Here is a 27,188-nt window from a genome sequence, read left to right as displayed (position 1 = left end):
TTAAAATTTATAATTCCACTCTTTTTATTGTTTACAAATATGGTTATTGTAGCTCAGTTAGTCGGGTGTTGTTGCCTAGGTCATAATCCCATATATGGAAAGAGTATCGAATCTCATTGTTAGGAAATTTAACCAATGTTACAATTCTTAACTCCAGTATCTTCATTGTTTACATAAATCTATAAATACCTACAATTTTATTTTTTCTTCCAATTTTAATCACTAATGTATCCAATTATTTTTTAAATCTTTGATATTTATAAATATTTTTAGCACAACGAAAGTGGTCGTTATTATCATTAATAACTTCACTATCTTCATTGTTTACACAAAACTCATAAATACCTACAATTTTATGAAAATTCAATTTTTTTTTTTCATATTGTGTTTTGAATTTAATAAATTATGCATCTAATCATTGCACTGATAATGAAGTTATTATGCAGCATTTTCAGAATTTGAGAACTCATCGTGAGATTGTAATATCTTTTTTGAGTTAGATGATTTTATTATATATTTTGTATTTTTAATTTTATTCGATTTTTGTTCTGTCACCCAGAATTATGTTCCTGGGGGCTAATAAAAATCAACAACTGATAGATCTTTTTTTTTTTTTTTTTTTTTTTTTTTTTTTTGCTTTCTTGTTTTAGTGATAAATAACTGTTTCTGAATTCCTCTCTTGTATATGTGTTCATAGTCTATTTTCTTTTTCCTTGTTTTATTTTTTCTTTCTTACATTAAATTTTCGTTACATATCGGTCTACACCTTCAGCTGTTGTAGACTATTCAAAAAATTAAAATAGTTTTATATATTTGATTAGTCTACAACAGCTGAAGGTGTAGACCGATATGTCTACAATTACAAGAATTGTAGACATGTATATCTACAATTGGTGTAATTGTAGATATACATATATACAAATAGTCTCATTGTAGATATTATAAGTCTAAAGTTACTACAACTCTAGACGTCGATATCTACAATTGTTGTTAACTGTAGACTTATAAGTCTACAATTTATGACAGTTTTTATTACAATTATACATACCAATCTAAAGTTATTCTGATTTTTTAATTTTCTTATTCAGGTATGAGAGTGAACATATTTGTTGTATAAATGAGAGACAGGCCTCCGACATACAGATCACGTGTCGTCGGTAGACCAAAGAAGAGACGGATACATTCTCAAGGGGAAGAGCCTATTCTTAGGAAGTGTTCGCGATGTGGAGAAGTTGGTCACAACCAAACTACATGCAACAGTCCAGTTCCTTTGTCCGAGAGGAATGGATGAATTATTATAGTTGTATGTGTTTTTGGAAGTAATTTCAGTTATTATAGTTTAATGACTAATTATATGTCTTTTTGAAACTTGGAGTGTATTTCAATAATGGATGAATGACTAATTATATGTTACAATTTCAGTAATTTATGTCTTTTTTACGTCTTTAATTCCTAAACATAAATAACAATAGTTGTTCAAATTTTTGAAATCTCATTAGTCAATGATTCGGGAGAAGCTGACGAGCTTAAGGTTCATTATCGGGATTCACTGCGAGTCGGTTCAGGGGTTCGAGAATTTAACGAGTCTTAAATAAATTAAATGAATAATCCGAAAAATCATACAAACCGAGAATTCTGAATTAATTAACCAAAATTTAAATTCTCGAACATTCTTAAATAAATAATTAATAATCCCTGAATACAATCTCAAATCCAAAAATTAAAACTCGAGTCTAACGCTATAAAGCGATAAACGAATCACGAGTGAGATCGAGATTTAAAATCTTTTTATGAATTCACTACTATTCGGCTTCGACGCGCTCAGTTTCCGCCGATTTTCGCTCGCTTTGACTTGATCTGCGACTAAGCTGTGAAATTCAGAAATGAACATTGAGTCAATTTCTAAATTACTTAACTCATCATAAAAACCACATTTCAATCTCAGAATTAACTAACAAAAACTCGAGCCCGAACGAAATATCAAATCTCAAATTTCAGAATTCCCGAGGCTAAGATTTTCTATCACAAGACACTAAACAACAACAACACATTTCAGAATTCCCACCATAAAAGAACCACACGGACAAAACGTAAAACACGGCCAAAAACAAGCAAACCAAGCTCACGGTCAACCTTAGCTCACGGCCAAAAACACACAAGCAAACCAAGCTCACGGCCAAGACCCAATCCAAAACAACACTCGTCCAAAACCAAGAACAAACCCATAACCAGAAGAATCATCACCGAAAGCAATTCAAATCTTCAACTAAAATCATCAAAACACGTTCACAACCAAAACCCCCAAATCAAAATCTAACCCTAATCAACATGGATTCCAATCTGAATAAATCTCCTCACCTCTCTATGTTCCTGAAATCCGGCCTCCTCCACAAGCTCTCTCTCACTCCCGACGTTTCTCCTAGCTCGCGGCGGCGCACACTTCACGGCGGTCGAGCGCTCGAGGAGACTCGGCAGCGGCGTTCTTCCTTCTCTCGGCCGGCGCGCATGCGGTGGAGGATCGGTGGCTGTGAGTAGCGCGATGGAGGAGACTCGGTGGTGGCGCGCGGGAATAGGAAAGGAAGAAGGAAGGCGAGGAAAGGTGGCAGTGATGATTTTGGGTGGCCGGCCGGGAAGAGAGCTTGGATGATGTGGTCTGGAATTTTTTTTTCCTTGCTCTGTTTGCTCTCCAATGTCGCGCGGGTGAGGAGAGAAGAAGAAGAAGATAACGTGAAGAATGAAGAAGAAGGGCAAATATGTATTTGCTCAGTTAAGCAACTAAAGTGTCCAAAACAAAAAAAAAAACTCTATATTTTGGTCCAAATCATTAAAAAGACTACTACATCTGGCCATTTCCCTAATTTATTAGTAGATTATTATGTTGAAAGTTGTCATATAATCGAAATGAACCGCTCTAAGTTTAATCATTTCATATAGAGTACTATAATCAAAATTTTGTAAAACTTAATCCAATTCAAAGTAATACTTCTCAGACAGTAGGTAATATGTTTTCAAAAAGAACAAAAAGCTCAAGTATATTGTGATAATGTTGGGTCGGGAAGCCTAGCGAATTTCTCCGAGGCCCAAGCCCACTATGTTCATCGACACGTTGTCGTTTGAGCTTTGGTTATTCAAACGACGTGTATGTCTTGGTCGAGACTTTCTAAACTCCTACGCTACATTGTTTACGAGTCTGTGTATGTTCTGATTTCTGGTGCGATCATCTTGATCGTTGTAAAGGGTTTTAGAGCTCAAAGATTCTTTATGAGCTTAAATAAGCAGAACCGACTTGATCCGTTGCGAGGGTTTATGAGTAAGGATCTGAGTATATAATCAATACCGTATATATAATATATATTGTTATGCCGTTATTTTCACATGGTATAAATAACACCCCAAGAGCAAAAGATAATACATCAAGTCCATACACAAGGCACAAGCCCACAAGAAAACTCACGCACCAAGCTCCGAGTCAACACTCATGAAATGTCTTTCAAAAGACTCTCAAAGAATGTCTTCAAGCTAGACTTCTTGACAAATCTTCAAGACAAAACCACAAAAATAACCACCCGGTCGGCTAAATAAAAGACCACCCGGCCGTCTTCACTCGGCCAAGACCACCCGGTCATCTTCACCCGGCCAAGACCACCCGGTCATCTTCACCCGGCCAAGACCACCCGGTCATCTTCACCCGGCCAAGACCACCCGGTCATTTTCACCCGGCCAAGACCACCCGGTCATCTTCACCCGGCCAAGATCTTCACCCGGCCAAGACCACCCGGTCGTCTTCACTCGGCCAAAATCACTCGGTCGTCTTCACTCGGCCAAGACCACCCGGTCATCTTCACCCGGCCAAGACCACCCGGTCATCTTCACTCGGCCAAGATCTTTACCCGGCCAAGACCACCCGGTCGTCTTCACTCAGCCAAAATCACCCAGTCGTCTTCACTCGGCCAAAATCACCCGGTCGTCTTCACTCGACCAAGATCACCCGGTCGTCTTCACTCGGCCAAGACCACCCGGCCGTCTTCACTCGGCCAAGACCACCCGGCCATCTCCACCACCTAATCAAGTACTTTTCACCAAACTCCTTGGTCCCTATAAATACCTCATTCATTCACAACACAATGTAAGTTTCTCTCAACTTGAAAAAACTCTACAAAAATCACACCACATATTTCTCTCTCTAGAAAACATAGAGACGAGTACAAATCATTCACCAAGAACATAATACAACACGACTAATGTTGAGCGTCAGATCGCGCGCCGAGGGAAAACCCTCCGCGTCCCTCTAGATTCACGTTTTCTTGTGGTTAGGTGAAAGTGCAAGGATTCGAAGACCCGGAGACTCGAAGATCCGAAGACCCGGACACTAGAAGATCCGATGAACACGAAGAACACGAACACGTGAGAAACACGAAGAACGTGGAAGATTCAAAGGGTTGAAGAGCCAAAGAAGCAAAGACTCAAGAACTCAACGAAGAACATGAAAGATCCCAAGATCCGAAAATTCAAGGACTCGGAAACCCAAAGATCCGAATAACACAAACACGACGAGAAGAGAAGAACTTCACCAAACCCAACCTATGTGCGGTCATAGGGTCCGGCCCTAGATCGAACCACGGACGGTTCTTAATGCTAATCCAAAAACGCGATTAACATATATATTTGAGTCTTGCTCTAAACACTCTCATCTGTACTTTAGCTCTAACAATAGAAATTTCAGAAATAGTCAAACATACAACACAAGCACAAATTTTACATTTTTTCTACATATACCAAATGTCAACCCATATAAAACAAAACAGATAAATCTACATATCATTGATCCAGTTTTCCAAATCAAGAGAAGCTGTTCCTAATACTGCCACACAGGATATTTTGCTCATTCATTCGAAAATGAAAATATTCACTCGAACCGCACAAGTACATTTATTATGCAGTTCATAGTGCAATTATTATACCTGCAGTACCAATACTTTTATCTTGTGATTCATAGCCTCAGCTAAATTACAGAGAATAGAAACTGAAAAAAATGTTACTCAAAACATAGACGTACTGAGCTATCGAGTTATCATCACATTTGTGTGTTGTGTGTATGAAATGATCAAGAGTACAAGTTATTGGCACCAAAAATCATAGTTACAGAAGTAGAACTGGTTATAAACAGTAATTTTTTTTATTTTATCTTTTAGTTATATAGCCATTTAATTTATCGCGTTTTGTATAATAGTCAATTTTTTGTTAATTTTCTGTAAATAGCCACCTCAACTTATTTACGGCACTCAAAAAGACAAAAAAATCCAAAATAGGCGGGAATGTTTTTTGGTATTTTTGTTTTTTTGAGTGCCATAAATAAGTTGATGTGACTATTTACAAAAATTTATAAAAAGTTGACTATCTAGCAATTCTTATACTTACGGTGGCTTATTTAGCAATTCACATTTGTGGGTTGTGTGTATGAAATGATCAAGAGTACAAGTTATTGGCACCAAAAATCATAGTTACAGAAATAGAACTGGTTATAAACAGTAAAAAAAAAAATTCTTTTTTTGCTGGCAGACTGGTCATAAACAGTTATAGCACATTACAGTAGGCACAGATCCACTTGAGTCTGCCCTGTGTTTTCAGAGAGTAATTGTTACCAATTTATTGAGGTTCAGCACTTGAGAGGTGAGGAGAATCAGATCGGAGGACCAATTTGCATTTGGCACATACGGAAACTCGTAACCAAGTGAACCACAGGTCATAAATGGCCAATTTAGTAAAGATCATAACAATAACAACAATACAAAAGACAATAACCGTACGGAGGAAAGCAAAGCATCACTTGTGGTTCTTGGAGAGCCAGGTACATCTTTTTTTGTCCCAATCCATCTACGGTCCTTGAAATTACCAACAAAGAACCAAAAAACCAAAACAAAACAATCATATGAGAAAATTTTAACGAATTCATGATATCATTTTCTTTTTCTTTTCTCTTTCTTTCTTTCTTTTCTCTCTTTTTTTTTCTGCTGAAATTTCCAAGGGTGACAAGAAGGAACAAGAACCTTTAGGAGATCATCAAGACTCAAATCATGGTAGTTTTTTTTTTTTTTATTATTATCTAAAAAAAAAACTACCATTAGCTTCTCGTCCAAATCATCAACGCATTCCTTTTCCAACCTACCTAACAAAACGAGGGCACAACAAAAGGATATATATGTACACATTACAATAGTAATTAGAGACCAAGACACCATAAAAAAAAGACTGATTTCCCTCCAAATCTACCAACAAGAACCAAACAAAACAATACAAAACAAAACAAACAACACAGAGAGCTCAATCGTTCTGCGTGGACGAAGATCCCAAGTACCCAAGCCTCTCCGCCAACACATTCACATTCACGTTATCATCATCCTCATCGCTCTCCTTACCAACGCTCTCGCTAAAAAGCTCCTCCCAAAACCCGTCATCGAGCTCCTTAACGCCACAGCTCTCCGGCGGATCCAAATCTTCTTCTTCTTCTTCTTCGCCGCGATGATCTCTACCTCTCCCGAGCCCTTGCATCTCCAGAGCCAAGGCTTCGAGCTCGTCAAGAGGCTCGGCTTTAACGAGCTCGATCGGCCTCCTCCGCTTCTTCGTAACATCCTCGCCCAGAGCTCTGCGCTTTTCTCGGTGCTGAACAAGTTGCTGAAGAAACGCCGGGTTCTTCATCGCCCGAGCCAGAAATGCCATCATTTGTTGTTGCCTCAGCTCGGTTCCTTGGAGCCTCTGTTCCATGGTGTCAAGGTAAGCTCTGGTGTTTTGCTGTTGCTGTCTCAGCTTCACGAGCTCGCTCATCAGGACTTGCTTGTCGCGTCTCAGCCGGTCAACCTCCAAGTCAACGCCGAACCGGCCTAGCTCCACGCAAGGACCCGAGTTTTGTTGATGTTGTTGTTGCTCCCATGGAAATGGCTGAGAGGAGTTATTCGGGTTTCTTCGCCTTCGGATTCCTTTCAGAAGATGCTTTTGGCCTCGGAGGAATCCCTCGTTCGCGAACTCCCATCGGTCTGGGTCGACCTTTCTAAAACCCTGGCAGTTTTTTTTTTTTTTTTTTTTCCTTTCTTTAGAGTCTTGTTTGTTTGTTTGTATGAAAAGAAAACTACCTGCGATTTTCTTTTCATATCCGCGGCACAAAAGACAAGCGAGAATGCAAATAGACAGAAATAATAGTTGTAATAGAAATAGACAGAAAATTAAATGTGGGACAGAGGAGAGAGCAGAGACGTTCGTGAACATTCTACAACACTTCGAAACAAGACAGATTCTCAGATGCGTCATATTTCAAGTTTTTATTTTTTTCTTTACTAGCAAACAAATTCCATTGATGTATTACGTTGTGGTAAAATTAATTACATTTGACTGATTGCCTTCGTTTCATTGTACATTTTCAGAAAGTACTCGGAAATGTTTGAGATCTTTTGAGTGTTGGAAGTTGGAATCTTGTATAGATTTTTTTAAAAGTTGAGTTCTTGGTTTTATATGTTGAAATTTTTACTTGTGTACGATATTGATTAAATTTAAGCAACTCGGTTTTTCTTAAAAATAATTAGACATTCCTAAACAGCTTTTGTCCTAAGATGTGTGAGAAAGGAAAATGTATTTCTAACTCTAATTTTCTTCTTCGTATAATTAGATGTTGGGAAGTAGATAAATTATTAAATTGATTTAGTATGTAAAATAAAGAAACAGAAACATACGAAATAATTATTCTTTTCATTTATTTTTTAATTTCTGCAGAATTTTATACTATAAAAGTTACCTTGTTTTCCTAGATTTGTAATAATTCATTAAATATTTGCGCGCTCTCCTTCACCGTATAAAAAAGGGACAATATTTATTTATACTAAAAAAAAATTGGGAACCACTAAATTTAGAAGAAAAACAAATCAACAAAAACAACATTCGGCGATCACAGTCATTCCACGAGTACCTTTTTTCTTCATTTCAGTCATCAAATCAATCAATTCAATATAACCGACAACTAGCCATTGAAACCAGACAAAATCCCCAATATAATGAAAATTAAAGGGAAAAGAAAAAGATCATAAGAAGAAGAAATTACTTACGTAAGTATTTAACTGCCTGACGAAACTCGAGAAGTTATTATGCTTGAAGTATTTGGGGAGAAGATGCGCAGAGAAAGAATGAGGATCCCAAACGACGAAGCTCGTCCCCAATTCACCGCTCCAAGACACAATCCTGTTTGTCGTTTTATCGTCAACCATGTCGTACGTCTTCGTCAGAAACGGAGGCGGACCTGCGTCGTGGAGACCTTCCATTGGCTGCGGCGCCGGCGGAGGCTCGCCGCTTCTGCTGGGCTGCGACGCATCTGATCCCAGCCCCGGGTACTCTTCTTTCACTTGGTAAGGAAAATTCATTAACGCTCTCTCTCGATTTATCTATTCTCTGAACGAGAAAGGGAAAAAAATCGGAAATGAATACAGAGGTGTGTGTATGAATGAACAGAGTACTGATAATGATGCTGATGAAAATTGGAAAAGAAAAGAAGGTGATAAAGAGAGAGATATAGATGGATATATGATCTTCTTGGATTCTCGCTGTGAGGTTCTCGAAGTAGAAAGTCGTTGAAGCCGTTAAGTTTACGAGCTTAGTTGGTGAAGCAAATATCCATTGGAGAGTTTATATTACAGAGGAAACGTGGGTACAGTAAGAATTATCTCAAAGGAAACTTCTAGACCGAATTGGGACTTTTTTAATTTTTTTTTTTTATTAATATATAATAAGCTATTTGTGAGTGTGCCACTATGGCCATCTACTTTTGGCAATTAGCGAGGCCAAAAACGGGAGAGAAACTTCTGGAAGTTCTATTCGATGGGAAAGGAGAGAGAAAGCGTGTATTTGTGTTTGTGTGTGGGTCCGAGGAAGAGTATCCTTTTATCGCTATTATTGTCCACAATTTCTATTTTAGTGAGACGTGATTGGTTGGAAATATGGGCATGCTCGTTATTGAGTGGCGTCATTTTGTAATTATAATTGGAAAAAAAAATGCCTATGCAATCACAAAATTATGGTGCAAGTTTTAGACTGAAAACATAATAAGTTCAGAAATAGAAAATATCTTGAGAGGATGCGATTATCTGACATCACCCAAGTTTATTAGTTAAAATTTGTGATATCCGAAGTAATTGATTTAATGTGGCAGTAGCCGCAGTACCTTACTTTACACCATCTCCCACCTTTAAATTTAAAACCAAACAATTCATCTACATCAAATTAGCATAACACAATTTTTAATTACAAATATATTACGACAAAATCGAATACGCAAAACACACATATCACCCCAGTAATATAGTAAATGTGAAGTACGAGTATCGATCCCACGAGAACTAAAAATTTAACTTTTTATTTTAACTTTTGAATTGATTCAAAAGTAAATGAGAGATAGTTTTGAAACATAATTAAATTAAATAAAGCAAAAACAGGAATAATCACGAATTTTCAATAAAGGAAAAAAAAAGGTTATGATTTCACCGAAACTAACTAGGTCGTGGGGTTTCGGGTTCAAACAACAAAATCTACTTGTATGGATGCTAATCTCACTTTATCAAAATTATCCACTAGCCTCTTTCGAGTGTTCTAGCAAATTTATGTAGTTAACGGATTGTTATCCCCTCAGCCTCTAATTTTATTAAAACAACTACACGCAATACGACGAGAGTTCAAGCGTTTACATAATTACCAAAATTTTCTACGAATCTAGGTCAACTATGAAGACATAAACAAAAACACAATTTTTTACTCTTTCTCAAGCAATAAACAATCCTAGAGAACAACTCTAATGAGAATCAAGCACTAGAAAACATTAAGCACAATTCATATCAAGAATCCATAATAATGAAACAAACGAGTATTATCTAACCCTCACGAACTCCCCAACTTTTGTCGCACGAAAATGAAAAACTATTTAATGCTTCGGGCGATTTGACCCAAGGCCAGACCAAGTGGCCGTACCAAAGCCAACTAGGAGAAACTTGAAAGTCACTAGTTTTTGCTCCTCTAGCTCGAAGGCGTTCTTCGCTCGTCGCGGAGATTTGAGAGTAAGTAGAAGAGAAATTAAGCTTGGATGGGCACAGAGGCAATGCCGCTGACATGGGCTCCGATGCTCAACATTAGTTTGATTGCTATATGAGGTAGGGGCCGATATTCGTTAGTAAATATTTAGAAAATTTGTATATTCGATAAAGGAATCGGAGTGCAGAGGGTTCTCGGCAGCGTTTCAGAACTCTGGAATCGAGTAATCTCGAGAGATAATTGTGTGTGTACTTGCCCTCTTTAAGGATGGGTATTTATAGGGCTTAAGGTGTTGATGAGGTGCCTCTGATCGTTTGGCATGGAGTGTGCGGCGTGATTTGGTAGGTGCGGGCGCAAGGCGTGTGCTCTTCTTCGCGGATGGGCTTGAACTTGGATTTTAAGCCCGTTTCAGATAGGCATTAGCTCTTTTTGGGCCTTGATGGGCTTTATAATGGCCCGGCCCGTTGGGGCTCGGAATTCAGAATTCGACGCGAGTCGCACTGAATTTAATGTTTCGGATTTTCCAAGAACGAATGACAACACCAACCATTATCAATCTCCGCTACATCGCAACCCCATAAGAAACCTAGCTTATAATTGTGCTCATAATCATCGCTAAATATAACAGAATAATTAAAAGCATTAAAATAAATAATGAAAGCAAAAGCAAATTCATATTTATCTAAATGATGTTCAACAATATTAGAAGAAGAGACGAAAGAAACGATTAAATTTGAGTTCAAGAGATTCATCGGAGGCGTCGCTTCCGTCGAAGAACACTTTTTATCTCTTCCAAAAGCTCTCAAAAGTAGCCAAAAACTTTAATAAAACTAAAATAAAAAAAAAGTGTGTTTTTAGGTTAGTAAGACTCTTTAAATAGGTTTATTGATGTTTTTCGGAGAAATATGGGCATTTGGATTAGATGCAAAGGCTAAAAAATGTCAAAAATCGGGTACTAAAAATTGTCATTCTGGGAGTCACTGGGATGCACAGGAAGAGGACGTGGCGGGCTGAGATAGAGTTTGGGAAAACTCTTCAAAAATTAGATCTACGCGTCGCGCGAAGGAGGCTGCGCGGCGTGCTGATGGTTGTGATTCAGCGCGGTTTGTCTCGAGTTATTCAGCACGGCGCGCTGAAAGTTGGTGTGCTGCACTAATGACGTTGACTAGCGTTGACTTTCACAGACGAAGATTTGATTTTCATTGACTTTCTATTTTAATTCACACGTTGATATGGTGCATGTACGTGGTCAAATCCTCTTAACTAGAGAGTAGTATATATATACATATATATATATATATATATTTAACGTACGTAGAAAAATCGGTTATATTTAATTTTGGTAAATTCAAGATAAGTTGTAGCACATATCGGTTTGTTTATGTTAATCCAATAAGAGAGAAGTCGCTCTATCTCTCTCCCAAATCGTCTCTCCCTCTCCGATGAAGTACGAAACATTAAGTTGAAATTTCGCGAGTCAGTCGATATTTTTTAAAGGAAACATGCCAACAAAAACAAGTGCGATTTTTCAAATTCCACCGTTTAAGGCTCCAAAATAGTGCTTTCCATTTTATATTCGATTTAGAGTTTGAAAAATTAGGGCTTTTGATTTCTTTGTTGTTTTACGTGGATTTCTTATTGTAGGAATCACAAACCGAAGATCAAGGGATTAGGGTTCGAAGATCGTCGCAAAGATCATCATCAACAATTCTAAAATTTTTTCTTCTAAATCATATTAAAGTAATAATGGGTAATAACTGTTGGGTTTTGGATTTATGATTTTATGATTTTATTTTTCAAATTGGGTAGTTAATAATTTAATAAATACTAATGAGTTTTTGGGTTTGTATTCAAATTTGTGCATTTAATAGTCTTTAATATCTGTAATGATTTTCTGAGTTTACGTTTTTTTGACATTGCAAATCATATGTTTCAACTTAGCCAGATTATTGCACTGTCGTATATACATGTTATAATATTGAATTCTTGAACTCCTATCACCATTGGCAATATTTCCGCCAAATTATCTGAAATTACATTATATATTTATCAGATCAATAGTATAAATGGAGAATACCAAATAGATTATCTTTATTAAGTAATAAAAGTTGCCACATTCATCCAATTGTTTTCTACACAAATGATCATAGCATGAATCGGTCCCAAATACTCGTCAGATACATTTTTTTTTTCTTTTTTCAATTCGAACCCCTCCCTAGTAAAAAAAAATATATTCAATAAAAAAACGAAGATTCTCCTACCACCACGTCCCAGCCAGCTCGAGCAACAACGTGTAATAGTACTACAAAGTCATTATATTAATAAGATATCATTGTACGTCTGATAATATTAATATTAATATATATATATATATACATATATATATATATACACCCGAAATAAGTTATAACACATGAAATATCTCAACCTAACAAAAAAGTGAAACTTTTATTTTTAAAGAAAGCAGTAGCATTTTTTTTCATTAAAGAAACACAGAGTTACAGTCTCTTAATTTCCGTAATGATAAATTTAAGTAAACTTTTTAATCTTTTTATTATTTTTTAATAAATATGATTTTTCTTACACAAATCAGTTAATATGTAGATACCCAATTAATTTTAAGTTAACAGCCGCTGATATGATTTTTAAACGGAAAGTTGCCTCTTCGTCTTAACTAAAAAGTGGAAATATGCATGGAAACAAGATAATTTAAAAGGCGAGCGCTACAGTAGAACACGTGGCAGCCTTACCGAGGGACGCGTGTTGCGATTCTCGAAGTGCATCGCAGGTGAGCACGTGCCGGGAATCAATTAGTTGCCCGAAACGCAGCTCTGAAAATCGGAATTGCACTTTTGTTAAATCCAAGTTGGCGATAGTAGTGGATTGGATAATATAGAATATAAGATAAAGAAATGATCGAAGTTGGCCAAAATCACATTATAATATTCATGGCTTTGGATTTCAATGCGTCGACGCCACATAGGAGTCACGATGGCGTGGAAGGAGGTTTAATATTCACATGGCCAAAATCACATTATAATATTCATGGCGTGGAAGGAGGTTTAAAATATTTTTTTTTATTGTTTGTGTTGATTTTATCAACAATTTTTTTTTAACTTGGTTTGTTTTTCTTTGTAGTAATGGAAAACAACAACAACAACATTGTGAACGGAGTGGATGCGTCGGGGAATCCGATCATCCCGCTGCCTTCCAACATGGAGGTATTGACGACCAACGCCACGAACCCGAACATTGTCGTGCAAAATTCAGCGGAGGCTTCGGCCGGGAACGAACCCGCGGGTCTTGTTCAATCGATGGCGGCTATGGCCGTGAACGGACCCGCGGGTCATGTTCAAAATGCGGGCGCGGTCCGAGGGCCTCCCGTGATGATGCCGGCCGAGAAACCGGGGAAGTTCGATGGCTTGAACTTCAAAAGATGGCAACAAAAGATGCTCTTTTATTTGACCACCATAGGCCTTGTACGGTTTTTGACCGACGATCCTCCGATTCTCCAAGAGGACGAGACCGATCCGAAAGTGAGAATGACGTTTCTCGCTTGGAAGGATTCCGACTATTTGTGTCGGAATTATGTGATGAATTGTCTAGCGGACTCCCTATACAACGTGTATAGTTCCAAGGCGTCTTCTAAAGAGCTTTGGGAATCACTCGATCGGAAATACAAGACCGAGGACGCGGGCTCGAAAAAATACATTGTGGGCCGCTTCCTCGAGTTCAAGATGGTGGACAATAAGACGGTCGTGATGTAAGATACCGACTTTTATTTATGTAAATAATAAATAAAAAGTCAACAAAAGGATTTTGAAAGTACTTGAGCGTTGAAAATTTTAGTCCTTGAGAGTTACGGGAATAATATTAAGGAATTTCTCGAAGGAACGAGAAAACAATCGAGAATGGAAAATTAAGAATATTAAGGTCGATAAGGTTTTAGAATATTTTCACGAATTTAAGAAGGATGGTGAACGTGAAAATAAATTCTAACGATCTTAATTAATTTCTACGTTAAAGGAATTCGATAGAAAATTATTGGACTAATTTTCTCGTTATATTTTCCATCTCTCAAGAAAAGAATAAAATTAAAAAGGAATTGTGTGCAACAAGGAAGGACTAAATTGTTATGTTTTCGGACCAATTTGAAATAAAAAGGGGGAAAAGAAGGTCAAATGAGAATTTTTGAAATTTCTTCACTTGTTCCTATCTTCTCCACGTCATTGGTGTCTAGAAACCTCTTCTTAAGTGATGTATATCACTTGGCCGAGAGAATCAGCAGCAACCAGGAAAAAAAAAAAAAAAAAAAAAAGGGCCGAAAGAAAAAAAAAGAAAAGAAGGAGAAAAAGAAGGAGAAGAAGAGAACCGAGAGAGGGAGAGAAAGAGAGGTCGAGCGAGAGAGCGAGAGAGTGAGTGAAGGAGGAGAGTTTGAGGAGGAAGAAGAAGCTTGGCCGACAGCAAGCCACCGAGACCAAATCTCACGCGCACGCTCGGACCGAGAGGAAGTGAGCCACCGCGAGCACGCCAAGGACGCCGGACCGAGAAAGACGCCGGGAAAAGAGGGAGTGAGCGCTGAGGAGACCCAATTTCATGAAGTAAGGTGAGAATTCGTTCTTGCCCTGTTTTGATTTTGAAGTTAGGGTTGGAATTTGGGGCTTTTCAATTATGAACGTGTTTGATACTCCTTGAATTGGTTTGGTGCTCGAATTGGTGTTTTATTATCCTAAGAACCTTGATTTTGGATTAAATTCTGGGTTTTGGGTGTGTTAGTTGGCCGTGTGGTTGGCTGGAGATTTTGTGATGGTATGTTGAAGTTTTTGTTGATGATTCGAGACTGTTAGTGTTGTGTTGGCTGGAATTGTTAAGCGTTTTGTTGTTGTGTTTCGGATCGAAATGATGTGAAGTTGTTTGTGATGACGATTAGAATCTGAGAAGTGTGTTTATTAGGAATTATGGGTTATAGTGTGATATATGTTTTTTTCAGATTTGTTATAGAATTATTAAGTCGTTTTTGTTGCGAGTTTCTCGTCGAGAGTTAGGCTCGGTTTAGGTAGGCTGAACAGCGCTCGGGGCAGCGGCTCGGGACGGCGAGGAGGCTGTCCGAAGATTGGCGGAGGTGCTGCGCGAGCGACAACGAAACGGGGCTGGTCAGCGTGGTTCATCGGCTCGGTTGGAGCGAGCTGTTGGGCCAGGGACGGCAGCGACGCTGTGGCGGCTCTCGGGGGGCTGTTTACGGGAGTCTCTGCCTAATGTTAACGAGTCGAAATTTCCCGAGTTCCGACTCGAGTCTAAGACGTTATTAAGTAGTTTATTTTTCGAGTTAGTTACGAAGTTTTGATTAAGTTGTGCTCGTGCTCGAGTTAGTACGTTATTATTATTATGTTTTATAGTCAAACCCGTTTGATATATGTTGTTAAGAAAAAGAAATTAGTATGTTATCATTATTAAACTCGTTGATTATTCAAATAATTATTTAGTATTCTTATTTACTTAAGTATTAAAAATCGAGTTCGACTATAAGCTCGACTCTTTTAATTTGAAAAAAAAAAGAATATCAACGAGAAATGTTTTATTTACGCACGAAAATAGAAATAAAAGAACGGTTCGACTACGAACCGAGGGTTCGGTTATTTCATAAACATTTTATTAAATCGAATCCAAGATTATTTATATATGGTTAGATATTTAAAATAAACGACTTGGTTTATTTTAAATGAAAGATTTTTACGTTATGTACTTCATTTTTCTCAAATGGTTATAACTTGTCAATAAAAAGAGACAAGTCAAAAATATTTTCTAGAACATATTTGAAAAGTATCGTTTTAAGTTATTTTCATATAACTTCGGTATGCTATAGATTGTTAGTAATAACTTCTTATTGCGTTCTTTTCTTTTAGTTTCGACTTCGGGAACCTATTCTAAGTAGTGGGTCTTGCCCAGTCAAAGGAATAGGTGGTCGTATAGTATGAGACGTTTCTTAGCTTAAGTCAGAGAAGTTATGTCAAGATCTTATTATCTTTAGGCATCGATTCTTTTCTGCATCTCTGTTATGTTCTCATGTGTTCTTATTTGCTCGTGTTTGAGATGCTCTGAGTAGCGTGACTAAGAGGACGTTTGAATACGTTCCTTATGAGCTCTCTTTCCAGTAGAAGTATGTACGTTAGTATGTCGAGGGATGAGATACTGAGTACGCTCCATGTTCGATCTTTCTCTTCTATAGATAAGTCCAGATTGCTACAAGGATAGCAGCGAGTGTAAGGATATTACGTGGACGAAGCTACGAGAAGTAAAGAAAGGACTCTTTCTGTTGGAAGAGAAGGATTCGGGATTCGAAAGAATCGTATCCAGGTAAGTAGAAACATTTCAACTGTATCACAAAAACAATGTGTTGTGTGTGTTCCTTATATGCTTGCATTTACATGATATGTTGTGTGATGTTTGCATTTATTGCATTTGCATTCATATGCATCTCATCTAAAAATGGAAAAGAGTTTTACAAGAAACGAGGTTTTTCGAAAGAAGGATGTGCGTTGTGGATCGTCCATGAATGGTCAGCTAACTCCTAGGATCGGGGAGCTAGCCACAACTTCGCGAGATAGGATCGGTCTCACGAAGGATCGAGTCATTTGAATAGTTCTGGGAACCTTATGACTTCGAAGAGCTGACCGTATGTAGTACTGGGTACCTTATGGTCACGTCGGACCATTTGAATAGTGCTGGGCACCTTATGGTTGCGACCTCCGGGCTGTATGTCATAGTGCTGGGCACCTTACAGCTGCGGCGTTAGTCATGCATGTATGCGAGAGGACCTGAGTGAACTGTTTACAACACACACCTTGCGCGCAATTAAGAAGAGATTTAAGAAGAAGAAAAGATGAGAAAAACTTGCTTGAGTTTTTAAAGTGAATCATATCATATGCATTGTTTCTGCTTACTGGGCGTTAGCTCATTCGTTTTTGTGATACAGGTGAGGGATGTGATTAAAAGATGTTTATACGGTAGCGGGTTGACTGGCGAGTGCTTCCACGTAGACGAGACTTCGTATATGGGCTATTTTGACCTGATGGGCCTAATAAGAAATTGTTTTGAATGATGTTTTGTGAAAATGGTTATGTTTTGTGAAGTCTGTCTAAGACCTAGAGGTCAAGTAGATTGTTTCTTTCACTATGTCGTTTATGCATGTAGACTTTAAGTCAATACGATGGTGTTGTGTGTAGATACGAAAGGTTTGTCACGACGTCGTGTCGTTTATGTTTAAAAAAAAAAATTTCCACGTGTTTTCATTTAAATAAACGACTCGTCGGGGCGTGACAAAAGTTTGGTATCAGAGCCCAGGTCAAAATAAATCGATTCTGTAGACTGTCCATATACGAGTACCGTCGAATGGAGACGCGCCGTCAACCATGTAAGTTGTTTATGAACTTTGATTATAGCTTGCTCTTTAGTTTAGTGTGATAGCTTGAGTAAGTGTTGTACTTGCGTGAAGCTTGGAAGAATCTTTTTACCTTGTTGTCTAAGACTTCGAGATACGCTTCTTATACGTGAATAGGGTTTGATTGAAGAACTATGGCCGAGGGTGGAGGACCTAGTTCTGGCGGAGGAGCAGAAACACGCCCAGCTGAGCGAGATCGTGTTGAACGACTCGCTGCAATCGTTGAGAGGTTTCTGGAGCGGGATCTGAGACGCGCGGCTGAGGCGCGAGAACCTCCACCGAGACCTGATGCCTTGGAGACGGCTGGAGAAAGGTTCCAGAGGTTGAATCCTCCAACATTTGAAGGTGGTGCGGACCCGATGGCGGCTGAAAATTGGATTCGAACTGTGGAAAGAATGTTCGACTACGCAAGGGTTCCTAATGAGGCCAAGGTCTCATGCGCGGTCTTTTATCTGAGGGATAATGCGGGCTATTGGTGGGATACGATGGTCCGGGTGCACGACCTTACCGCCATGACATGGAACGCATTCAAAGAGTTGTTCGAGACTAAGTATGTCACTAAAGCAGCTCGAGCAGCCAAGAAAAATGAGTTCATGAATCTGAAGCAGCGCGACATGTCAGTCGATGAATATGTGCGAAAGTTTGAGGAGTTGTCTCGCTTTGCGCCACACATGGTCTGCACTGAAGGGTTGAAGGTTGAGCACTTCGTGGAAGGGCTGAGGTCGGAGATTTTTAGAGATGTCTACGTTGGCGAAACTGAAGGTATGACTTATTCTTCAGTTGTTCTGAGAGCTTCGAAGGCTGAAATATCATTGAAGAAAATCGAAGAAGAGCGGAAAGAAAATGAGGCAAGGAGAAGGGCGGCCAAAGAAAAGGAAGCACTGGAGAAAGGAAATCGATCGGGTTTCAAGCCAAACTACTCGCAAAATAGAGGGGGCCAGCAACCTTGGAATACTGGTAATAAGAAACGAAACCAGGAGGTTCAAGCTCAAGGGCGAGGGCAGAATCAAGGCAGATGGGAGACAAAACGCTTCAAGGGCAATAACCAAGGCCAGTCATTTACCCCTGCAACCCCAAAACCCAAATGTCCAAAGTGTGGAAGGTATCATTTTGGAGTTTGCATGGACGGACCCGGAGCGTGCTACAACTGTGGGAAGATGGGACATTTTGCAAAGGACTGCACCACCAAGCCGAAGGAAGATCAAAATGTGAGAGCCAGAGTCTTTGCAATGACCCAAGAGGAAGCTGATGCGAATCCTTCTGTTGTGTCAGGTACGATGTTAATATGCGGCATCCTTGCATATACATTACTTGACTCTGGAGCTTCACATTCATTCATATCAACGAAGTATGCTAGGAAGTTAGAAAACCCATTAGATAAGCTATATGTGCGCTATAGTGTCTCGACCCCATCAGGAGAGTTGCTTAACTCGAACGAAGTACTTCAGAATTGCTTTGTTATGGTGGATGGGAGAGAGTTATATGTGAATTTGGTCGTGCTAAACATGCAAGACTATGATATGATCCTAGGAATGGATTGGTTGTCTGAACACTATGCCTCCATAGATTGTAGAAAGAAGATAGTGACGTTTAGTCCACCCAATCAGGAGGAGTTCTTGTATATCGGGGACACTAATAAAGTAAGGATGCCTCTCGTCTCAGCAATGAAGGCGCGTAGGCTGTTGGACGGGGGATGTGTGGGATTCCTAGCTAGTGTGGTAGACTCCGAAGCTAAACCACAGGTTGATCCAGCTGATGTTCCTATTGTTAGAAATTTCTTGGACGTTTTTCCTGAAGAGTTGCCTGGATTACCACCGGATAGAGAAATCGAGTTCGTTATTGACTTGATTCCCGGAACTGCTCCTATATCCAAAACTCCGTACCGGATGGCTCCAGTAGAGTTAAAGGAACTCAAGGTTCAGTTACAAGAGCTGCTGGACAAAGGCTTTATTCGTCCTAGTTTTTCTCCGTGGGGAGCTCCGGTCTTGTTTGTCAAGAAGAAAGACGGAACGATGCGGCTGTGCATGGACTATAGAGAACTTAACAAGGTCACCATTAAGAACAAGTACCCACTACCAAGGATCGACGATTTGTTCGATCAATTGCAAGGAGCTGTGTTATTTTCAAAGATTGATTTGAGGAGTGGCTATCATCAGCTGAAGATCAAGGCAGAAGATGTCCCGAAAACGGCATTTAGGACAAGATATGGGCACTACGAGTTCTTAGTTATGTCGTTTGGATTGACGAACGCCCCTGCTGCCTTCATGGATCTGATGAACCGAGTCTTCAAGGAGTTCTTGGACAGGTTTGTCATAGTCTTCATTGATGATATCCTTATATATTCTCGCACGAAGGAAGAACACTCAGAGCATTTGAAGCTTGTTTTGGAAAGATTGAGAGAGAATCAGCTCTATGCGAAGTTTAAGAAATGCGAATTTTGGATTGAGCATGTAGCGTTTCTTGGACATGTTGTCTCAAAGGAAGGGATTTCTGTGGATCCCTCTAAAGTCGAAGCGGTTAGCAAGTGGCCTCAACCTAAAAGCGCAACCGAAATTCGTAGTTTCTTGGGTCTCGCAGGTTACTATCGGAGATTCGTACAAGGATTTGCGAAGTTATCTTCACCTCTTACACGTTTGACTCGCAAGAACATAAAGTTTCAGTGGTCTGAAGCTTGTGAGAAGAGCTTTGAAGAGCTAAAGCAACGGTTAGTATCAGCACCCATACTTACCATTCCGGTACCATCGCAAGGATTTGTGATATACACGGATGCTTCTAAGTATGGATTGGGGTGTGTGCTGATGCAAGAAGGCAAAGTCATCGCGTATGCTTCGCGTCAACTCAAGGAGTATGAGCAGAACTACCCAACTCACGACTTGGAATTAGCAGCAGTAGTGTTTGCTTTAAAGCTCTGGAGGCACTATCTCTATGGTGAGAAGTGTGAAATTTACACCGACCACAAAAGTTTGAAGTACTTTTTCACGCAAAAGGAGTTGAACATGCGACAAAGGCGATGGCTGGAACTGGTAAAGGACTACGATTGTGTGATTAACTATCACCCTGGAAAAGCAAATGTCGTAGCCGACGCATTGAGTAGAAGAATGACAGGGGAGGTTGCGGCCTTAATCGTAACTCAAAAGCCATTGAGGATGGATATGCAGCGGTTTGAGTTGGAAATCGTTCATGAAGGGAATGTTGCAAGACTAATGGCTATGTCTTTGCAACCTACATTGCTAGAAATGATTAAGCAGCGACAGTTTTCGGATCCTTATTTGGAAAAGATACGCACTGAAGTGGGCGCTCAGAAAAGAATGGATTTCCAAGTGTCCTCGGATGAAGTAATAAGGTTCCACACAAGGCTTTGTGTTCCAGAGGACGATGATTTGAAGAAGGAGATTCTTACCGAAGCTCATAAAACGCCATATTCTGTTCATCCAGGTACGACAAAGATGTATAAGGATTTGAAGTTGCACTACTGGTGGCCTGGAATGAAGAATGATGTGGTGAAATTTGTTGAGCAATGCCTAACTTGTCAGCGAATAAAGGCGGAACATCAACGACCTGCCGGAACCTTGCAACCATTAAGGATTCCTCAGTGGAAGTGGGAGGAAATCACTATGGATTTCGTGGTTGGACTTCCGAAGACCAGGGAAGGACACGATGCTATATGGGTTATTGTCGATCGACTCACGAAATCAGCGCATTTTCTTCCTGTTCGGACAACGTACACGATGGATAAGTACGCTGAGTTGTACATCAAGGAGATAGTAAGGCTCCATGGCGTGCCATCATCTATTATATCGGACAGAGATTCCCGATTTACCTCGATGTTCTGGAAGAGTCTTCATAGAGCTTTGGGAACGAAGTTATCTTTTAGTACAGCTTTTCACCCACAGACGGACGGGCAATCAGAAAGGACTATCCAAACCCTGGAAGATATGTTGAGAGCGTGCGTGATGGACTTCCAGAAGTCGTGGAATACATATCTACCTCTGATAGAGTTTGCGTACAATAACAGCTACCATTCAACGATCAACATGGCGCCGTATGAGGCACTGTACGGAAGGAAGTGCAGATCTCCAGTCCATTGAGATGAAGTTGGAGAACAAAAGTTTCTTGGACCTGAGCTTGTGCAGAAGACTAGGGAAGCTGTTGAAAGAATTCGAGGTAGAATGTTAACAGCTCAAAGTCGTCAAAAGAACTATGCAGATAAACGGCGACGGAAACTCGAGTTCAGTGTCGGAGACAAGGTATTTCTCAAAGTCTCACCCACGAAAGGTATCATGAGATTTGGGAAAAAGGGAAAGTTGAGCCCAAGATTCATAGGTCCTTTTGAGATTCTAGAAAGGGTTGGAGAGGTTGCATACATGTTAGCACTCCCTCCAAATCTGTCAACTGTTCATAACGTGTTTCACGTTTCCATGCTAAAGAACTATGTGTCAGACGTTTCTCACGTGCTGGAGGAGGAACCTGTTGATCTACAGGTGGATTTGAGTTATGAGGAACTCCCAGTTAAAATCCTCGATAAGAAGGAGAAGGCACTAAGGAATAAGACAATTCAGCTTGTGAAAGTGCTTTGGAGAAATCATTCAAGTGAGGAAGCTACATGGGAACGAGAAGATGAAATGAAGCTCAAGTATCCAGGTCTGTTTGAAGAATGAAATTTCGAGGACGAAATTTTTATAAGGATGAGAGGATGTAAGATACCGACTTTTATTTATGTAAATAATAAATAAAAAGTCAACAAAAGGATTTTGAAAGTACTTGAGCGTTGAAAATTTTAGTCCTTGAGAGTTACGGGAATAATATTAAGGAATTTCTCGAAGGAACGAGAAAACAATCGAGAATGGAAAATTAAGAATATTAAGGTCGATAAGGTTTTAGAATATTTTCACGAATTTAAGAAGGATGGTGAACGTGAAAATAAATTCTAACGATCTTAATTAATTTCTACGTTAAAGGAATTCGATAGAAAATTATTGGACTAATTTTCTCGTTATATTTTCCATCTCTCAAGAAAAGAATAAAATTAAAAAGGAATTGTGTGCAACAAGGAAGGACTAAATTGTTATGTTTTCGGACCAATTTGAAATAAAAAGGGGGAAAAGAAGGTCAAATGAGAATTTTTGAAATTTCTTCACTTGTTCCTATCTTCTCCACGTCATTGGTGTCTAGAAACCTCTTCTTAAGTGATGTATATCACTTGGCCGAGAGAATCAGCAGCAACCAGGAAAAAAAAAAAAAAAAAAAAAAAGGGCCGAAAGAAAAAAAAAGAAAAGAAGGAGAAAAAGAAGGAGAAGAAGAGAACCGAGAGAGGGAGAGAAAGAGAGGTCGAGCGAGAGAGCGAGAGAGTGAGTGAAGGAGGAGAGTTTGAGGAGGAAGAAGAAGCTTGGCCGACAGCAAGCCACCGAGACCAAATCTCACGCGCACGCTCGGACCGAGAGGAAGTGAGCCACCGCGAGCACGCCAAGGACGCCGGACCGAGAAAGACGCCGGGAAAAGAGGGAGTGAGCGCTGAGGAGACCCAATTTCATGAAGTAAGGTGAGAATTCGTTCTTGCCCTGTTTTGATTTTGAAGTTAGGGTTGGAATTTGGGGCTTTTCAATTATGAACGTGTTTGATACTCCTTGAATTGGTTTGGTGCTCGAATTGGTGTTTTATTATCCTAAGAACCTTGATTTTGGATTAAATTCTGGGTTTTGGGTGTGTTAGTTGGCCGTGTGGTTGGCTGGAGATTTTGTGATGGTATGTTGAAGTTTTTGTTGATGATTCGAGACTGTTAGTGTTGTGTTGGCTGGAATTGTTAAGCGTTTTGTTGTTGTGTTTCGGATCGAAATGATGTGAAGTTGTTTGTGATGACGATTAGAATCTGAGAAGTGTGTTTATTAGGAATTATGGGTTATAGTGTGATATATGTTTTTTTCAGATTTGTTATAGAATTATTAAGTCGTTTTTGTTGCGAGTTTCTCGTCGAGAGTTAGGCTCGGTTTAGGTAGGCTGAACAGCGCTCGGGGCAGCGGCTCGGGACGGCGAGGAGGCTGTCCGAAGATTGGCGGAGGTGCTGCGCGAGCGACAACGAAACGGGGCTGGTCAGCGTGGTTCATCGGCTCGGTTGGAGCGAGCTGTTGGGCCAGGGACGGCAGCGACGCTGTGGCGGCTCTCGGGGGGCTGTTTACGGGAGTCTCTGCCTAATGTTAACGAGTCGAAATTTCCCGAGTTCCGACTCGAGTCTAAGACGTTATTAAGTAGTTTATTTTTCGAGTTAGTTACGAAGTTTTGATTAAGTTGTGCTCGTGCTCGAGTTAGTACGTTATTATTATTATGTTTTATAGTCAAACCCGTTTGATATATGTTGTTAAGAAAAAGAAATTAGTATGTTATCATTATTAAACTCGTTGATTATTCAAATAATTATTTAGTATTCTTATTTACTTAAGTATTAAAAATCGAGTTCGACTATAAGCTCGACTCTTTTAATTTGAAAAAAAAAGAATATCAACGAGAAATGTTTTATTTACGCACGAAAATAGAAATAAAAGAACGGTTCGACTACGAACCGAGGGTTCGGTTATTTCATAAACATTTTATTAAATCGAATCCAAGATTATTTATATATGGTTAGATATTTAAAATAAACGACTTGGTTTATTTTAAATGAAAGATTTTTACGTTATGTACTTCATTTTTCTCAAATGGTTATAACTTGTCAATAAAAAGAGACAAGTCAAAAATATTTTCTAGAACATATTTGAAAAGTATCGTTTTAAGTTATTTTCATATAACTTCGGTATGCTATAGATTGTTAGTAATAACTTCTTATTGCGTTCTTTTCTTTTAGTTTCGACTTCGGGAACCTATTCTAAGTAGTGGGTCTTGCCCAGTCAAAGGAATAGGTGGTCGTATAGTATGAGACGTTTCTTAGCTTAAGTCAGAGAAGTTATGTCAAGATCTTATTATCTTTAGGCATCGATTCTTTTCTGCATCTCTGTTATGTTCTCATGTGTTCTTATTTGCTCGTGTTTGAGATGCTCTGAGTAGCGTGACTAAGAGGACGTTTGAATACGTTCCTTATGAGCTCTCTTTCCAGTAGAAGTATGTACGTTAGTATGTCGAGGGATGAGATACTGAGTACGCTCCATGTTCGATCTTTCTCTTCTATAGATAAGTCCAGATTGCTACAAGGATAGCAGCGAGTGTAAGGATATTACGTGGACGAAGCTACGAGAAGTAAAGAAAGGACTCTTTCTGTTGGAAGAGAAGGATTCGGGATTCGAAAGAATCGTATCCAGGTAAGTAGAAACATTTCAACTGTATCACAAAAACAATGTGTTGTGTGTGTTCCTTATATGCTTGCATTTACATGATATGTTGTGTGATGTTTGCATTTATTGCATTTGCATTCATATGCATCTCATCTAAAAATGGAAAAGAGTTTTACAAGAAACGAGGTTTTTCGAAAGAAGGATGTGCGTTGTGGATCGTCCATGAATGGTCAGCTAACTCCTAGGATCGGGGAGCTAGCCACAACTTCGCGAGATAGGATCGGTCTCACGAAGGATCGAGTCATTTGAATAGTTCTGGGAACCTTATGACTTCGAAGAGCTGACCGTATGTAGTACTGGGTACCTTATGGTCACGTCGGACCATTTGAATAGTGATGGGCACCTTATGGTTGCGACCTCCGGGCTGTATGTCATAGTGCTGGGCACCTTACAGCTGCGGCGTTAGTCATGCATGTATGCGAGAGGACCTGAGTGAACTGTTTACAACACACACCTTGCGCGCAATTAAGAAGAGATTTAAGAAGAAGAAAAGATGAGAAAAACTTGCTTGAGTTTTTAAAGTGAATCATATCATATGCATTGTTTCTGCTTACTGGGCGTTAGCTCATTCGTTTTTGTGATACAGGTGAGGGATGTGATTAAAAGATGTTTATACGGTAGCGGGTTGACTGGCGAGTGCTTCCACGTAGACGAGACTTCGTATATGGGCTATTTTGACCTGATGGGCCTAATAAGAAATTGTTTTGAATGATGTTTTGTGAAAATGGTTATGTTTTGTGAAGTCTGTCTAAGACCTAGAGGTCAAGTAGATTGTTTCTTTCACTATGTCGTTTATGCATGTAGACTTTAAGTCAATACGATGGTGTTGTGTGTAGATACGAAAGGTTTGTCACGACGTCGTGTCGTTTATGTTTAAAAAAAAAAATTTCCACGTGTTTTCATTTAAATAAACGACTCGTCGGGGCGTGACACGTGAGTCAAGTGCAAGATTTGCAACTTATCTTTCACGAGATTCAAGCCGAGGGAATGACCATTAGCGAGTCTTTCCAAGTTGCCTCCGTCATCGAGAAGCTACCTTCGGGTTGGAAGGAATTCAAGAACTACCTGAAGCACAAGCGAAAGGAAATGAGTCTTGAAGATTTGGTGGTTCGCCTTCGCATAGAGGAAGACAACCGTGGCTCCGACAAGAGGTTCAAAACCACGTCCGAGAGAGCCAACATCGTCGAGCATGGTGAAGGCTCGAGAGGCAATAAGCCCGCCAACAAGCTTGGGGCTAAAGGGGCTGCTTTCAAGAAGAAGAACCAACAAAAGTTTGTTGGAAAGTGCTTCAACTGCGACAAAGAAGGTCACCGCGCCGCGGATTGCCGAAAGCCGCAAAAGAAGAAGAAGAGTGAGGCCAATGCCGTCGAGACCGAAGGAGATGACCAATTTCTCGTCGCCGTGGTCTCCGAAGTAAACATGGTAGACTCAAACCTGAAGGAGTGGTGGTTAGACACTGGTGCTACCCGCCATGTTTGCTCCGACAAGAACGCGTTTTGCTCGCTCGACATGCGCCCGACTGGGGAGAAGCTGTTCATGAGAAATTTGGCCACCTCCGACGTCATGGAGATTGGCCACGTCATCCTCAAAATGACCTCTGGGAAAGAAATGAAGCTCACCAACGTTCTCTACGTGCCTGACATTAGGAAGAATCTTATTTCTGGAACTCTTCTTTGTAACCATGAGTTTAAAATGGTTTTTGAGTCTCAAAGGATTGTTCTTAGTAAAAATGGGATGTATGTGGGTAAAGGCTATATCAAAGATAATATGTGGAAGATGAATGTAATCGCCATTACTGGCAAGAATAATAATGAGAATGCTTCCTCTTCTGCTTATATGCTTGAGTCATCTAATTTGTGGCATGGTAGACTTGGTCATGTGAATTATGATACTTTGCGCAAATTAATTAATTTGGATTGTATACCAAAATTTAATATTGATTCTAAACACAAATGTGAGATATGTGTTGAAGCCAAATTAACGAGAACATCTTTTCATAGTGTTGAAAGGAAAAGTGAGTCACTTGAATTAATCCATACCGATCTATGCGATTTGAAATTCATGCCTACGATAGGTGGTAACAAATACTTTGTGACTTTTATTGACGATAGTACGAAGTATTGTTATGTGTATTTGCTTAAGAGCAAAGATGAGGCAATTGAGAAATTTACCATGTACAAATTGGAAGTTGAGAATCAACTTGGGAAAAAGATTAAAATGGTGCGTAGTGATCGTGGAGGTGAATATGTGGAACCATTTGGTGCGTTTTGTGCTCAACATGAAATTATTCATGAAGTCACTCCACCATATTCACCTCAATCGAATGGCGTTGCCGAACGAAAGAACCGTACTCTCAAAGAGATGATGAATGC

General features: G+C 39.5%; 2 protein-coding genes and 1 long non-coding RNA gene across 8 annotated transcripts; 2 read left to right on the top strand and 1 right to left on the bottom strand.

Annotated features, from left to right (window-relative positions):
- Positions 1–6,239: 6,239 nt before the first annotated feature.
- On the bottom strand, positions 6,240–8,756 carry LOC149388689 (heat stress transcription factor A-7a-like). The gene is made up of 2 exons (XM_089624278.1): positions 8,091–8,756; positions 6,240–7,053 (listed from the first exon to the last, which is right to left on the bottom strand). The coding sequence occupies exons 1-2, from the start codon at positions 8,400–8,402 to the stop codon at positions 6,322–6,324; spliced, it is 1,044 nt and encodes a 347-aa protein (XP_089480404.1). The 5' UTR covers positions 8,403–8,756; the 3' UTR covers positions 6,240–6,321.
- Positions 8,757–13,874: 5,118 nt separating this feature from the next.
- LOC149388688 (uncharacterized) lies at positions 13,875–15,407 on the top strand. Its single transcript, XR_016300604.1, has 2 exons — positions 13,875–14,665; positions 15,050–15,407. It is a non-coding gene; the product is annotated as an uncharacterized LOC149388688 (long non-coding RNA).
- Positions 15,408–21,651: 6,244 nt separating this feature from the next.
- On the top strand, positions 21,652–25,651 carry LOC149388687 (uncharacterized). 6 transcript variants are annotated; one of them, XM_089621955.1, is made up of 3 exons: positions 21,652–23,036; positions 24,656–24,783; positions 25,403–25,651. In XM_089621955.1, the coding sequence occupies exon 1, from the start codon at positions 21,667–21,669 to the stop codon at positions 22,153–22,155; it is 489 nt and encodes a 162-aa protein (XP_089478081.1). In that variant the 5' UTR covers positions 21,652–21,666; the 3' UTR covers positions 22,156–23,036; positions 24,656–24,783; positions 25,403–25,651. The 6 variants fall into 6 exon arrangements, with proteins under 6 accessions (XP_089478081.1, XP_089478086.1, XP_089478084.1 ...); XM_089621960.1 differs by lacking the exon at positions 24,656–24,783; XM_089621958.1 differs by lacking the exons at positions 24,656–24,783; positions 25,403–25,651 and adding an exon at positions 23,476–23,778.
- The last annotated feature ends 1,537 nt before the right edge of the window (positions 25,652–27,188 follow it).

This window comes from Urtica dioica, chromosome 8, assembly GCF_054948205.1.
Source record: "Urtica dioica subsp. dioica isolate 48M chromosome 8, U.dioica_male_clone48M_v1_H2, whole genome shotgun sequence".
In the NCBI taxonomy this organism is placed as follows: Eukaryota; Viridiplantae; Streptophyta; class Magnoliopsida; order Rosales; family Urticaceae; genus Urtica; species Urtica dioica.
Note: the sequence above shows the minus strand (reverse complement) of the source record. Positions and strands in the feature narration are given on the sequence as shown.

Coding starts and splice junctions, on each gene's coding strand:
- LOC149388689 (XM_089624278.1), bottom strand. CDS start 8,402: ATGAATTTTCCTTACCAAGTGAAAGAAGAGTACCCGGGGCTGGGATCA. Junction 7,054..8,090: donor TCAGGCAGTTAAATACTTAC/GTAAGTAATTTC, acceptor AAAAACTGCCAG/GGTTTTAGAAAGGTCGACCC.
- LOC149388687 (XM_089621960.1), top strand. CDS start 21,667: ATGTTAACAGCTCAAAGTCGTCAAAAGAACTATGCAGATAAACGGCGA.